General features: G+C 35.1%; 1 protein-coding gene across 6 annotated transcripts in view; it reads right to left on the bottom strand.

Annotated features, from left to right (window-relative positions):
• Nucleotides 1-1779: 1779 nt before the first annotated feature.
• Nucleotides 1780-15987, bottom strand: part of LOC112599544 (mushroom body large-type Kenyon cell-specific protein 1) — a 37483-nt gene continuing 23275 nt past the window's right edge. For all 6 annotated transcript variants that reach the window (XM_025346469.1, XM_025346473.1, XM_025346471.1 and 3 more), the window contains 3 exons: nt 14089-14276; nt 7198-7964; nt 1780-5612 (listed from right to left, as the gene is read on the bottom strand). In XM_025346469.1, the coding sequence (XP_025202254.1) occupies nt 2822-5612; nt 7198-7964; nt 14089-14276 (3746 nt within the window). In that variant the 3' untranslated portion in view covers nt 1780-2821. The remainder of the gene's footprint in view (nt 5613-7197; nt 7965-14088; nt 14277-15987) is intronic.

The raw sequence follows: 15987 nt of genomic DNA, 5'->3' as shown, positions 1-15987 counted from the left end.
AGATAAAAGGGGTATTGTGAATCAAACTTTACATAAATCCGCGTGCGAGTACATAAATTCAATATATGTATTAAGTATACTTACTAGTGATTAGCGTGGTCGAGTTCTTTACAGTATTTATTGCATATTTTGTAAACTTTTTGTCTGGTATATATATTTAGGTTTGTACCTAATAGGTACCTATCTACTTTAATAACTTCGATCAAACTTGTAAATAATTGATATTTCGGAAATAAAATTAAGCACACATGATAATATTAAAACCAATGCGTATACATTATATAAAAACTAATGCACCACGTGTTCTGCATTAGGTATGAAAGAAATAGGTAGGTATACATTAAAGGTGGACACTTGGTTGAATTATTTTTTTTTGGCTAGCATTATTCAAAGTATGTGTGAAGTAGCCTGCACACCGATTACTGTTTACATGATCCAATAATATTGGATTTCTATTAAAAACAATATTATATTGAATACCATTGGAGGGAAGCTATTAAAGTTTCTGGATGCTAAGTCTCCAGAATAGTCCCTTTTTCAATGACCATTTATGCGAAGTACACATAAACACAAAGAAGCGGACCCTGAAAAATACTGCAGCGCTGGCAACAATGAAATAACAGATACATAATGTATAATATGTACGATCATAAAAAAAGAACGATTTTATTAGTACAAAAATTGACCTCAAAGAAGTTTGTATTATTATTAAAAATAATATTTTTGTACAGAGTAAAATGAACGACACAATTCGACAGTAATAATAATTATCATATACAATATTATTATTTCAATAAAAAATAATAACTAAAAAACGTAAGGGTACAAATTGAAAAAATATTTTGTTTTGATCATAATATGAAATACACAGTTTTACATTAGCACTACACATGATGTCTGAGACTTAAGTAATTACAAACAAAAAAAAAAAAAAAGAAAAAACTCACTGTACAGTGTACAACAATGCATTTTAATATAAAGACCATAAAACAGTTATGGCCTATATTTTAAAAATATGTTTTTTCTTTAATGAACACAAATTATTTGATTACACATAATATCAATAACAATATACAACATTAAATCCATAAGTTCCGTAACGCTCTGTCATATCTCCGTAAATCCCCATTCCCCCTCCCCCCGAAAAATTATAAAATAGTGAACACGATACTTGTTATAAACGTACGTATATTTTTTTTTAAAACATTGTATTTTGGAATGCTTTGCTGTCTTTAGGCTTTAAAAATGTCACGAGAACTGGAGATAAAAATTTGAGTTTAACAGTTATATATATATATATTTATATCGCGTTGTATGGAATGTAAATCGATTTTATCATTCCACTTATACACAGGTTTGATTTCGGTCAAATGAGTTCATAATACAATAAAAGCACAACCTTCCTCTTTTTTTCTATATATATATTATATAAAAAAAAAACAACTACCTAATGTCGTAATGATATGATTAGAGTCTTAAAAAAAAAAATATATATGTATTAAAAATCGAGAAAAAATTACAGACTTTCGCGTGATTATAATATTATAATAAATCAACACTAAAATAATATATTTACATTTTTTTTTTTTTTTTTTTTTTTTTTTTTTTAATATTTGCTCTTTAATATTATTTAATCATCGTTTTCCTCGATACATTTAAAAGGAACAATAATACAAAATAATAGTCTAAAAAAATTATTCAATTTTTTTTTTTTTTATATGTACATACAAATATAGAAGTGATTAAAAAAAAAAAAAACAATTCCTTACGTATATATAAAACGAAAAAACTTAATAAATTAAATGTTCGTTCGTATGGAACACGTGATTAGAAAATATAATCAATTATAAACATTCGTTAAGCGTGATCGGCTCGACCAATGAAATATTTCAGTACACATATAATATTATGCTATACATACTATCAATATTTTTATGGCACAAACATTTTCATGCATGATTTTCTTATACATGTATAATGTGTATTATATAATAAGATATATACATCCCTCTAGTCCGTGTATCGATTACTATTAATTTTAGATTAAATATCATATAATGATATAATATAGAAAGGTATACGTAAGACCGTGATATTAATCAATATAACACGACATACTGTACGAGTGTATCTGTATATACCCAGAAACAATAATGATTTATATAATAGTATTGTATATATATTATTATAATAATAAAATAAATTATTAAATTTTTTACACTGTACATAAAAAGGGACGTTTACAACCAAAAATATTCGTAGTTTTAAAACATGGTAGTGCAATAAAATTTAATGTAAAAAAATCATAAGATTTTTTTTGTTTTTAAATTACAAAAGAAAAACACAACGTAAACAAATATAAACAATTTTTTTTTTATCACAAAGACGCCGCGAAATAACAATTCATGGAGGTTTTCATTACCGTCAGCAGTTTAGTAATGCATGTTATACGTGCATGTATTATTATTTCAATTTTTAACACAGACCACGTAAAAATTGCACTAGCCGATTACATTTTTTTAAACTATCTTTTTAATTTCTATCCTCAATCAAAATCATTACCGAAACGACACAAACAAAAACTCATACCACATTTTCTTCTATTATATTATAATAATAATATACATATAACTCCCTTAGTCGGCAGCAAGAGAGTTCTATATAACAAGCATAATATTAATATTATTATATTTATTTACAAACAAGAGAATTGTCTCATAAGACGTTTATACTTATTTGACTTGTTCCCAATTTTTTTTTTTTATTATCATTTTTCAAACACACTTATCATTAATATATTATGCATACCAGCGGTGTTACCTCAAACTGCGTCGGCGATATCGTCGTCGTCGTTTTCCGTTTCGATTGCGCGTTCGGGTGAAGCAGTGGACGCCCGATCAGCGACTGTTTCGTGTTCGGAATCGTCTTGCTGCTGATGACGGTGTTCCTGTTCGTCCGGAGACTTCTCGTCTTCGCTGTTCGCAGCTGAGTCCTGACATGATGGTGGCGTGGCTGCTCGGTCTTCCAAATGGTCTTTTCCGTCGTCTTCGGCCCCAGCTACTTGCGGTGAACCTTCCGGACTGCAGTTGTCGCCGCCACTGCCATCTCTACATCCTCCATCTCCCTTCATAGCGTTTTTAGCAGCCGCTTGGACTGCCGCCATAGTAGCCGCTGACTTAAGTCCCGTTTCCAGACTGGACCTGATGATACCGTCCAGGAAGCTGCCATTGTCCGTTCCGTCATATAGGTTTTCAGCTACCTCGCGGGCGTTTTTTCCCAAACTGGCGATGGATGCAGCAGCCACGGCTGCGGCCTGGTGGTGGTGTAACCGTGACTCAGCTTGCATCCGTTGCATCATCGACATCGGTGGGAACGCCACCGGATTACGCTGGAACTCCATAGGCATGTGGAACGGGTTTGGGGCCCAAAACGGGAACGATGGCTGATACGGTCCCACCGGGCTTGCGGCGTCAAACATTTTGAGCCCATTAGGTGTCTGAATCGATGACGGTTGTTGTTGCGCCGAAAACTGGACGTGCGCGGGCATTTTAATAGATGGCGGAGTGGCAGAAGACGAGGAAGACGAGGTAGTAGTCGTCTTGTCAATTGGCCGGACGACCGACGAAAGATCGGACGATGACTTTTTCCGATCTGAATGCTGGTCGGCGACAACTGCTGCGGACACTGACGATGAGGACGGAGGGTTCTTAGGCTCCCGTTTCCTGGGCCGCATCAGATGTCTCTCCTTGACCTTGTACTCGAGCGTAGAGTGTGGCACGCCGTAATAAGATCCAGCCCGGTGCACGCTCATTTCACCCCGCTGCACCGCTCGCACAGCTTCTACTAGACTGTCCCGGTCATAGTTTCGGTATTTGCCTCGCTTGGGCCTGGTGCCCTTGCCACCGGCAGCTGCCGCAGCCGCAGCAGCAGCCGCCGCCGCCGCAGCTGATGCCGAGTTGGAAGACGACGATGAGGAGCTACTCGTGTGGAAGCCAGCGCCAGCGGACGAAGACGTTATAACCGACGATGATTTGTTGGTAGGCGTCGGTACTCGTTTCCGACAATCATCCTGCTGCAAATTATTGTTGTTATGGTTCCTAATGACGGAGTTTCCGGTACCGAAGGAAGTGGATATGCCATGTTGCTGTAGATGATGATGGTGTTGTTGTTGTTGATGATGATGGTGGTGTTGTTGTTGGTACTGTTGATAGGCTCGAGCGAACGATTCGACGGCTGGTATGGGCGGTGGGAGCGAGGGATCGGATTGGAACCTTTTCGTGATATTCTTGGCGATCACGTCTCTTAGGTTGGCCGAATGTTTACCACCAACACCACCGCCGGACGACGACGGTGGCGACGACGAATCGCTTCTGACACTGTTGGTTCGCCCAGGAGACGAGATGTCTTTGGCGCACGCCACCGACTCAAAATCGCCACCCTTACCACCGGGAACTGGCTTGTAAGACGGTATTCTCAGGATGACGTTGGACGGGTTCGAATCGTCGTCGTTGCTGCGACCCGTGTCCATCGGTTCAGATGAACTGCAACCGTTCGACGACCACTGTCTAGGGTCTACCAATTTGTTGCCGTACTGTTGCAAGTGCTGTAGCTGCTGCTGCTGTTCTTCGTCCAGTATTTTGCGCATCAAGTCCTTGACGGTGAAGTCTTTGAATAATTCTTGCTGGTGGTGAGCCACTGACATGTGCTGCTGTTGCTGCTGCGATGGTGGCGGCGGCGGTGGAGGTGGTGGACTGCCATGAGATTGCAAGTGCGGCGACCTCAATCCGGCCGTAGGCGACGCGGCCACCACCGACGAGGACAACAAGTGCGACAGATACGTTCCCATGTGTTGAGGGTCCAAGGCCGCCGCCGCTGCTGCAGCGGCTGCAGCCGCCGGCCATAGATCCGCAGTTATGGGCAGCGGAAACCTGGTGGCGGCCGTAGCGGCGGCGGCGGCGGCGGCGGTGGACGGCGGCGATGGCGATCGGCCGTCCACCGGTACGTCGCGTCCCCGATAATGCGACTCCGGTCTGTTGTGCAGCAGTTTGTTGTTGGCGTAATGCTGCAGGAACAGCCGGAGCGTCTCGGCGTTGGGCATGGTCGCGGCCGCCTGCTGCTGTTGTTCCGCCGTGATCCGCAACAAGTCTTCGACCGTCATGTACGACGACGGCGTCCTGGGCTGTTGGCCGCGGTGCTGCGGCGGCGGCGGCGGTTGTTGTTGTTGGTGTGGCGCGTGGTGGTGGTCCTTGCCGTCCGCCGTCGCTCTGTTCGTGCATTCGTCTTCGACCGACGCCGTTTCCCTGTCCTCGTCGTCGTCGTCCTCGACCAGCATCGGCATCATCTCGGCGGTCTGTCCGTTGGACGGGTCGTCTCCGACCGCCGACGCGTCCCTGACGGCCACTCCGCCGCCAGCGCCGCCGCCGGCGCTGTCCCGTTCCAGCGCCATCTTGTACACCTTGTTCCGCAACGTCGACCTGGGTATGCCGTATATGACGGCCGCCCGCCTTGTGCCCAACTTGCCGCTCTGGATGTCTCGAAGCGCTTTTTGCAACTCGTCCTCTGTGTAAGTCTTCCGGCCGGCAATGTGACTCGGCTGTTTCACCGTCCTCGATCTGCAAAATCGAATCGTAGGGTTTTAACAGCGCAATAGGTATCGGCGTTGCGACGCAGCAACTCTCATCACGCGCAAAAACGTTTACCTACTAATCAAACGCGCGCACGATATATATTATATTATTATTATTATTATTATTATTATCGGTCTAGACCGTTGTCGCAAAGTGTTCGAGTCGACGACCTCGACGGAGTCTAACAGAAATCTGACGACGGGGTAGGCCGAGAAATCGTATTTATGGTGCCGATATTTGACGCGCGACGTTTCAAAGATCTATAAGACGTTTAACACTGTCTTAGACACGTACGTACCACGAATGGTAGGTACACGTCGGACGCCATCGTATAATACGCGCTGTAAACTGTAAACCCTAGTGAAATAAAGAACTTTTATCCTGCGCGGCTATTATAGTAGGTACGTTGTTTTCACTAATCGTCGACAACCGCTTTTTTATAACCGCTTTGAATACTGTGCACAATTTTGACGTTCAAACACGAATGTTTAATGACGAAAATGCAAATACATAATATCATAAATAGAAATTTAAATACCAGCGCTGTGCAGGTAACGACATCTATTAACGCGAATTTCGTGTATTCATATTACCTATAAATAATATATGACGCGTGTAATGTGTAAATTCACTAAATCTCCACAACGTCATATTACCTCGTCGTTAACAGACGGATTATCGCATTACCAAGCGTACTATTTAGATAGTCGTATAGTGAAAAAATACAACGACCGTGTTCTAAATAAATTAGATGTAAATATCGTAATTATATAAGCCAAAATTAGGTTAATCGAATAATATACGAGTATTGTGCACAGTTATGAAATACCGACCAGTGGGATTTGGCCTGTGTTCCGATTTGAATGCAACGTGTACCATAGACAGACCACCGACCGTGTACATATTTTAAAAATGCATCTCATCAACGAAATCCGACATCTGTATGCCACAAACTCCGTGTACTGTATATACGTATACATCCACGCACTCGTAAAACCAAAACAAGTACTTATTACGGGCATAAATCATTTTTAAAGTGTACACATTTACATGTACACCACATATACATACAACTACTGCAACGTGTGGCCGCGTGCCGTTTAACAACAACAACGTCAATAATAAACTGTAATATTTAACCACACGATAATTGCCAGCTGGAATAAATTATATTTTTTCATCAGTATGTTAATTCGTCGATGCAAATCACAATAACGAAACACGTCTTGTCGATTCGATCGGACGAAAAATGGCAGTAGACAAATACGCGTTTTCAATACAACTGAAACGAAATATTTTGAAGGGTCATTTAGAACATTGCCCCGAAGAATATAACCTCCGAGGTGGTCTATACTCAATAACGAATAAAATTTTTAATAATGAAACATCATATGGCATACACCTGCGGAAGTGGAACCGAATCGGACGAGTAGGCACACTGCATGTCGACAAGACTTGTCCGCGGTAGTTAATCAGTGTAATATATACAAACATCACAAACAAGAAGATATAAATCGCCTACACGGGTGTACAAGTCTTAACTAACGTTAACGTTAACACGGTCACTCACTTAAGCGCGTTCCGGTTGTTGGGGGTTACCATGGGCACATTGAGCGTTGGGTGCGGTAGGAACGTGGACGTGCTAGGTAACAGGTCGCGCAGCTGGTTCACCATGTCCGTGGCGATGAGATCTGACGTGAACGGGTTGATGGCGACGGCGGGAGCGACGGTGGCTGGCACGTTTTTCAGCTCGGACGACGGCGTAGACGTCGAGCTCGGACACGACGGCGTGGACGACGACGAAGCGTTGCCGCTGACGTTGTTGTTGTTGTTGCTCTTGGCGCTGAGATCAAGCGGTTGATCGAGCGACTGGTGTTGTTGTTGCTGCTGCTGATTGTTGTGACGGTGGGCGGGAGGCGACTTGCAGCCGGTGGTCGCCGACGTCGCGGCCGCGGCCGCGGCTGCTGCCGCCGCCGCAGCGGCCGTCGTCTCTTGCAGCCTCAGCGTGGCGGCGGCCAAAAGCCATTTCGGCAGGCCGGCGGCCGCGGCCTCAAGCGCGGTGGGCGACGGTGGCCCGCCAGCCGGTGTCATCGTCGTCGTGGACGATGACGACGACGAGTTGTTCATTGACGCGACCGCGGCCATTGCGGCGGCGGCAGCGCCGTGGGGTTGGAGGCACAATAGCAGTGGCGGTGGTGGTGGCGACCGATCATCGGCGCAACACGGCTCTGATGCCGCCGTCGGCGGTATGGAACACGACCGCCTGCCCGGTTCCGGTTCCGGACTCTCTGCGCTGCGACTGCCGCCGCTCAAGCTTCCCGTTTCAGACGATGGCTCCTGCGAACACGGCACATAGTTTTTAAGTACACATTATTATAATGTTGTATATTGATATTACGTATATTGGACGGTAATTTACTAATTTATAAATATTTTTTAAAACAGTAATCGAATTGCCGTTGTACAGTTTTGAAACAAACTATATATTATATCACCCGCTTAATTAATTAATTTTTATTTTGTAACTTTCTATTGTATAAATACGAAAATCTCCAGGGTGTTGATATCATATCACCAATTAAGTCTGAATGGTAATCGATAAATGAATATGATCGTATCTCACGATAAGTATTAATAGAACTGGCTAAAAAATAGAGACAAGTCATTAACTTCGAGAGTACAAAAATAATACAATATAGCAGTTTTAGTGCGTGTCGACAAAAATATGAAACGCAATAAATGTGATTCCCTTATCGTTAAATATTCAAAATGTGTTAGTCTAGGAATAGTCACAGTACAGAAAAGGAAAACAAATTAATATCGAAAATATGTAACACTAATTAAGGGAAATATGTCGTTACTATTATATAAACGATTAATAAATACAGATATTCTATTTCACATCATTAATAATTTTCTAGCCGTTAACATAGATTATTATATGTGTTTCGTAGAGATCTCGTTGAAGGAACGTAGGATAAAACAATTTTCAGTATATCATTGTTTTAAGCTATCGATTATAATATGTGCATCGAAAAGAATTTTTTCGAGTAGGAAGATCAAAATAATGTTTTAGATAAGTATTTTATACGTTATGCATTGGCTACAACGTATTTCACAGAATTATACCTACCATTTATGTTGCCTGACACACATTTTTTAACAACGATTATAGCGAGGAATTCATTACTTCTTGGATCCCGCAGGGATGTACTGCAATTTTCTCATATTCAGGATATTATTTTACTCCTAAAGGTATAAAATTCCTAACATGAATATCGAGAGGTTGGGGAGGTTTAAATGTACCAGAAAAGCAATACCTCTTCGCGGTACTACAAGATTCCTAGGATTCATTGCACTGTAGACAAAACAAAAAAAAAAAAATTGGACAATTTTTGCTGAAGGCCTTCGACACATAAATGATAAGAATCTGAAATGAATCCGACGAAACTGCTGCTGATTGGTTTTTATCGTTTTAAAGCGAATCGATTATAATACATTATTATTTTATATAAACGACTCCATATCACGCGGTACATACGTGTAACAATAACGATAATAACAATCCGGCAAAAACCACATAGATTTATATATATATTATTAAAGGAAACGCCAAATCAGGCGATCAGATTCAGGTATCTACTCGTGATAATAATTGCATATTGTTTCAGGGATAAATAATGTATCAGCGCACAAGCGAAACTTTTCCGAGTCACGAAACATCTCCGAGATACGGTCAAAAGTTTAGAGTATAAAATATTCTACACGACAAATTCCTATAGCAGCGAGTTAAAATCGACGCATAAATATGCCGGTGAATTCGAAGGACTCTACTTCATCAGCTGCAGTTAATGCGGCACTTTTCTGTGATAATTATAATATGGGTAAAATATATACAGTAGCCTCGACTATAAAGCTATAATATTATCGACTATACTATGAACAAAAATAATAACTCATACCGATAAAATTAGATCAAACATATTATACACATTAAACAAAAATTTAATCAGTATCAATTATTTTTTAGATACTAAGTATACTTGTAAACTGAAACTATATAGTTTTGACATCCACGTATAGGTAAACGATTTTATTGTTAAAATAATAATATGCCTGAAGTATAGTCGCTTTCCAAAAGTAATTATTTAGCAATAATTGTTTAATAAATCAATTTATATTATATAGTAAAATAAACGTAACATTATGCAAAAACTAGCTGAATTACCCGGCTTCGCCCGTGTGTATTTTTGTCGATAAACTTCTCGGAACAATTCATATCTACACGCCGCACGGTTGGTATAGGTATATAATTAATGAATAATTGAAATTATTAATTAATCCACTTAAACGCAACATTTTTTAAAATCCTTTCTTATAGCACGGTAAAATTATTAGAGAAACCACTAATGCAAATTTCAAGTTCGTAGGTTGAATAGTTTTTGAGCTACAGCGATTAGTGAATGGGGTATTTGGATTTTATATGTTTAGATAAATCTCGATTTAAAAAAATTTTTGAAATATAAAATCGTCTTTTTTTCTTTGATGATTTGCGCAATTGTGACAGTGTATCTATTAAATTATTGTATTAAAAATAAGAAAAAAAAACGTTATTTGCTAAATATTGTATCATTGATTTATATTTTTTAAATTTAGATTTAATGGAGGAAATTTTTTTAAAGTTTTATCAATTGTTATATTGTTTGATCAAATATTTATAAAAATAATATAAATTTAAATACATTGATAATTAAAAAATGAACTCAAAGGTTTACTGATTTTAATAAATTATTAATTTTAAATTTAATATTTTTCAACAGTTTTATTAAGATGATTAAATAATGAATTTTTTTATGTCTACTTAATAATAAAAATATATCCAGCTGATTAATATTGAATCATGTTATACATTGGAAATTAATTAGTATTAATACTAAATACTTAGATACAATTTAGTAATTTATTAAACGAATTTCAAGCAAATCCGCCGTACTTGTAACTATTTAATACATTACATAAATTATAAAATAATTAATAAGTAGAATATTATATAGATGGGAACGATATATTGTGGATATTATAGATTGAACTACACACCTTAGTATAGTTCCTATACAGTACTCACTGTAATATTATACGTTAATTATAATATTTTTCTTAATAATTACAATTTTCATAATTTTTTCATACATACTATAATGTTTTATTACTTTCCCTTTTTAACATGTTATGTTGAAAATCATTAGCACATTTAATACAATATTGAACTTAATATTAAAGTGCAATTTTAATGCATACACTTTTAAATTAATTAATAATTATATTGATAATAAATTGAAGTAGGTAGGTACACCGTATTTCTTTTAGATAATCTTGGTACTACAGTCGTATATTCGTATATTTGTTTTAAATTATAAATTATAATACACCAAATTACGGCTCGATGATTTTTGATCATCCAAACAAGTTTATTAATTGAATACTTAAATACTTTACATATTGATATTATCAATACGTTAGGCATTATAATATCTATACATACCGAAACAAATTTCATGTATAAACACATATATTATGAAGCATTTCAGAATTCACGAATAAACACATAAGTACTATACATGGACAATATTTGCGCATCAAAGTCAAATTGAACTACTTTCAATGAAGTTCAATTTGGATCAAACGAATCAAAAAATAATGTTCAACTTAATAATTTTAAACTTTTCTGCAGTAAAAATCATTTTGTCGTATTATAATAAATGAAAATTACATAGCTAATTTTATGAAACCTAACAAAGTAATATTATAGTATAAAAATAAAAAAAAATTAATGCGATTGCTAATTAAATTTAAAAATATCAACTTACGTCAGACACTCGAGATTACAGAGTGACAATGTTTATCATGATTAAACTGGGTTGACCTTAGGTATATTATACAGCCTACCGTGTACTTGCGTATTTAATAAAATTGTATGCGGTATCGAGGTAATAATGATACTCTAAAAGGAGAAGTATATGGGTACGTACTTACTTATTATGTATAGTGTTTGCTGTGTATATATATTGTATATAGTATATACTTAACAATAACTTGTAATTTGTAAGATATGTTTCTGTAATTATTTCCAGTAATTCACTTTATTTTTATTATTATTATTATTATTATTGTACTATATGCATAGTGCATACAGTCTGATACATCCACGATTCACGACGTGTAGTTGGATATATAATAATATATTGTATTATGGTCGTGGTGGTCGTTCAATAAACTATACTTGTGTTTTGTATTTATTTAATGTTTACAACTGCGAACGTGCAATGCAAACGCGCGTTGTTTTAGTTTAGATAATACAAACCGAACGAATGAACACGTGATTTTTCTTTAACATGATATCCGATTGTCGGTATACACGCGTTAGGTATAATATATATATATATAAATACATACACAATTTATGCGAATAAAAAGACCGCGAAACGTTTTCTTTTGTAACACATTATTCCGGAGTTTTACAATTTATGAATAAAACAAAAATAAAAAAATAAAAATACGACCATGAATAATAATAATTTCTCAGGAGCGCCTAACCTCCTATCAGAGGTTAAAAACAAATGAATAAAATGGTGTACGCATGACGACCACGCGAAATGTAGGTCATTCGGAAACGATGACAAGTGGACTTGATCGTATATACCTATATATATATATATATATTTATATGTTATATTTATATGTGTGCGTGTGTGTGGACTGTTGCCGTTTAAAAGGTAAATGTCCCACTGAAAAACTTCGTGAACTTCCGCACGTTGCAGTTATACAACAACAATAATATTCTAATACACATCACAAGTAGCATGATAGTACATTGTTCTCAATTACGGCGTCGAATTCAAAATTAGTTATATTATTTAACTGTTGTACACGCATACACATATTATAGTTTTTTTTTATGCACTGATGTACTAAATTGTACTCGTATATAGGTATAAACATAATATGTTACAAAATAAACTGTATATTTTACCCCGTATCAGTCTTGTGTTTGCTATGCGTCAGAGGAATATATTTAGATTTTATAAATAGAAATAAAAACGATAGTTCATTTAACTTCTAATGCATATATTATCATGTAATAATTATACAAAAATTAATAATTAATTAAAACTATAGTTCTATAGGTTTAACAATAATCCTAAAAAGAAGAACAGAAAAAAATCATAACTTATTATTTGGTAAAATTGTATTTGAGTCAAATATTTTTGAAAATATATTACCTGCATTAATAATGATTTATATTAGTTCATTGCTATTTCTACTCACATTAAAAAATGTTCGATATTAAATATTTGGATGTATTACAGCACACAGATAAACGATAAGCCGCCACTGATATTAAGTATATTATAATCATTGACAATATTACAACATTTTAAACCAGTAATGTATGAGTAGTTATTGTTAACAGATATAAGTTTATATTTACAAGTTAAGGTCAAAAGACTATAATTAATATACATTAGTTTAAAATAATAAATAAAAATGTATAATTGTTTACTAAACTTATTTAAATTTTTACTAAATAAATTTATTAAATATTTAAATAAAATACCGCACAGCGCTGAGTATTGCTTTTGTTACCTTTAGGCTATAACACCAATTTTCGTCAATTTTGATATAGCTAAATTATAGTAATACTATGCACGTGAAATAATTTAAAATATTCATCAGTAAGTAAACTTAACCCAAATAATAAGAAAATTATGATTATTATATCGATCACTTTAGCACATTCTGTTTACGAGTGTCGGAGAATCTTCGTAAAAATCAAAACTATAGTATCCATGCAGGTCCATGATGATTAGCCAAATCTAAAATTATACTGCGATACTCCCTATTGTTATCTTTCGTTTGAATTAAAATCCATTTAAAAATCATTCATATGAAACTCAAAACATCCAAAGGAAATCCAAGTTTACAATCACACATAGAAACAAAAACAAAAAATAAACACTTATCACGATCTTGATTATCACAAGACATACACTTCTATTAGATGACATTGAAAACTAACAACGAATAATATTATGCTGCATTACACACAAACTTAATCTTGTATAATATTAATTAATCCTATATATTTATTGTCACTAATTAGAACAAACGCATTTTTTTTTCACACTTTGCAGTATTTTAAATTGCTAAATTTGTAATAGCAAACTATTATATTATATTCAATGGAATATAATAATGCTTTTAAACGTCAATTTTTAGACTTTTAAGAACAAAAGTTTAATGTTAAGATAAAATAATTTTTCCTACTATTAGGTAGATAAGAAGAAGGAGGTATAACTACCTCATTATCCTTTTCCCACCACAATTTAAATTCAAAAATTCGCCATTACTCGTCGCAATAATAAGATAATTAATAATATCAGGTATAAATTTGCATAATTACCAGTTCTGCAGGTGAGTGATCCGCTATACTCAGGTCTGTGTTCACATCACATGAATTAAACGTTTTGACGGGAACCCATTCTCTCCGATCCATTAATTCCTCTTCTAGTAAATAATTTTTCGCCAAAATGTCTTGATACTGGTGCCATTTTCTTCTTCCCATTAACTCTTCAGCGATCCTTTCCAACCCTGTGAACATAATGAACGGGTGACGTTGTTACTCACAATAGCCACAGTAATAATAATAACAATATAAATTATACTATAAGAAGTAACGATAGCGGTCTGCGTAGCGTATGCAACAAAAAGTGTATTGCATTAAATATGCATTAAATATATAATATGAGCTCAGCGCGACAAACTAGAATTTCCAGAAATAAAATCGGAGCGCACATACGAAATTGTAATACTGCACTGTTCGTTATATACGACCTATTTAATATTTAGATACCAGATATGTATATTGTATACCTATATGCACTGTAACAACACACACGCACATACTGCACGTCATAATATTATGTTTTATATTATATGTAGGTACATATACAGTGTACTATTTCAGGATTGTTTTCGACTGATTTGGTCCACGAATTTTCTATATTCACTTAAACAAAAAATAAAAAATAATCTAATGTAACGCTATAAATCCGGTCTGTGATAATATTTATATACAAAATACAAATGATAATGGTAGTATGCCGTGAAAAAATGTGTTTTATCGATAATATTAATTATAAAAATTAGTCATAACAAACAAAATTGTATGATTATAATAATTATTAATTTTAGAGAAACTTTAAGATCTAACACAATAGATAATGCCACCTTTATTAACATCATGTTTTAAATACAATAGCAAAATAGCTGTTATATGATATTACAATTTTTTTCTAGGTTCTGTGGTACTTATACAATTTTGTTTGGCCGTTATAATCTAATATAATGCTTATCCTATTGCTAAATATACCTGCTTATCGACCATATTTCAATGTCTATACTTGCAAAGACGTTGAATGGATTATAATTTTTTTTAGTACTGACTATCATACATTATTATCTGATTAAATGTAAATATCTCACTATACCTATTACATTACAAGTATAATATAATACAGGAAAATTTAACAATATAGTGCAGCTATCGTAATATCCTATCTATACTATCTAATACCTCTGGTAACTGTACATGTATAACAACATGCGTATATCATGAATACACGATTACAGAGTATATAATAATAATTTAAATTTGTAGCCTTATCTCACAGTAGATTATTAAATTGTATAATTTTCAGCGTTTCAGATTATTCTGATCAACGAAATGCTGAAAGGATATATATTATTATTACATATTATCTTCGAAAAGAAGTATTTTTTTTAATATTTCTGTACGAGATTAAACACATTCCATTGTGATTTATATAATTTGAGTATAATTTTCTATTTTTTTTTCACGGTGTGTGTGTGTGTAAGATAGAAAAAGATGCCACTGTCTAAATAGTCAAAATTTGCATAATATACAAACAAGTAAATAAGAAATATTAAATGCGACGTAGGTATCTTACGTTACCATATTATATTTACAGGAAAATAAATACAATATTAAACTAGGTATATATAAGCTATAAATTAATGTATAAAATTCAAAACAAATATCAGAATTCAGCATCATATTTATATTTAAGCACATTGCCAGAGACTTGTTTACTACGTCCATCGTAGTCGATTGTTATTTATACTAATAAAATATAAAAGTATATATATATAATATATCATATAAATACATTAAATATCCCATTGCACCTATAGTGTAAGATAATATATTTTTGAAAGTTTCTTATTGGTAATATTATATATTATATTAATACGTATGTTTAATGTGTTATACGAGTGGCTA

This window comes from Melanaphis sacchari, unplaced genomic scaffold (genome assembly GCF_002803265.2).
Source record: "Melanaphis sacchari strain LSU unplaced genomic scaffold, SCAv2.0 Contig53_pilon_pilon, whole genome shotgun sequence".
Classification (NCBI taxonomy): Eukaryota; Metazoa; Arthropoda; class Insecta; order Hemiptera; family Aphididae; genus Melanaphis; species Melanaphis sacchari.
Note: the sequence above shows the minus strand (reverse complement) of the source record. Positions and strands in the feature narration are given on the sequence as shown.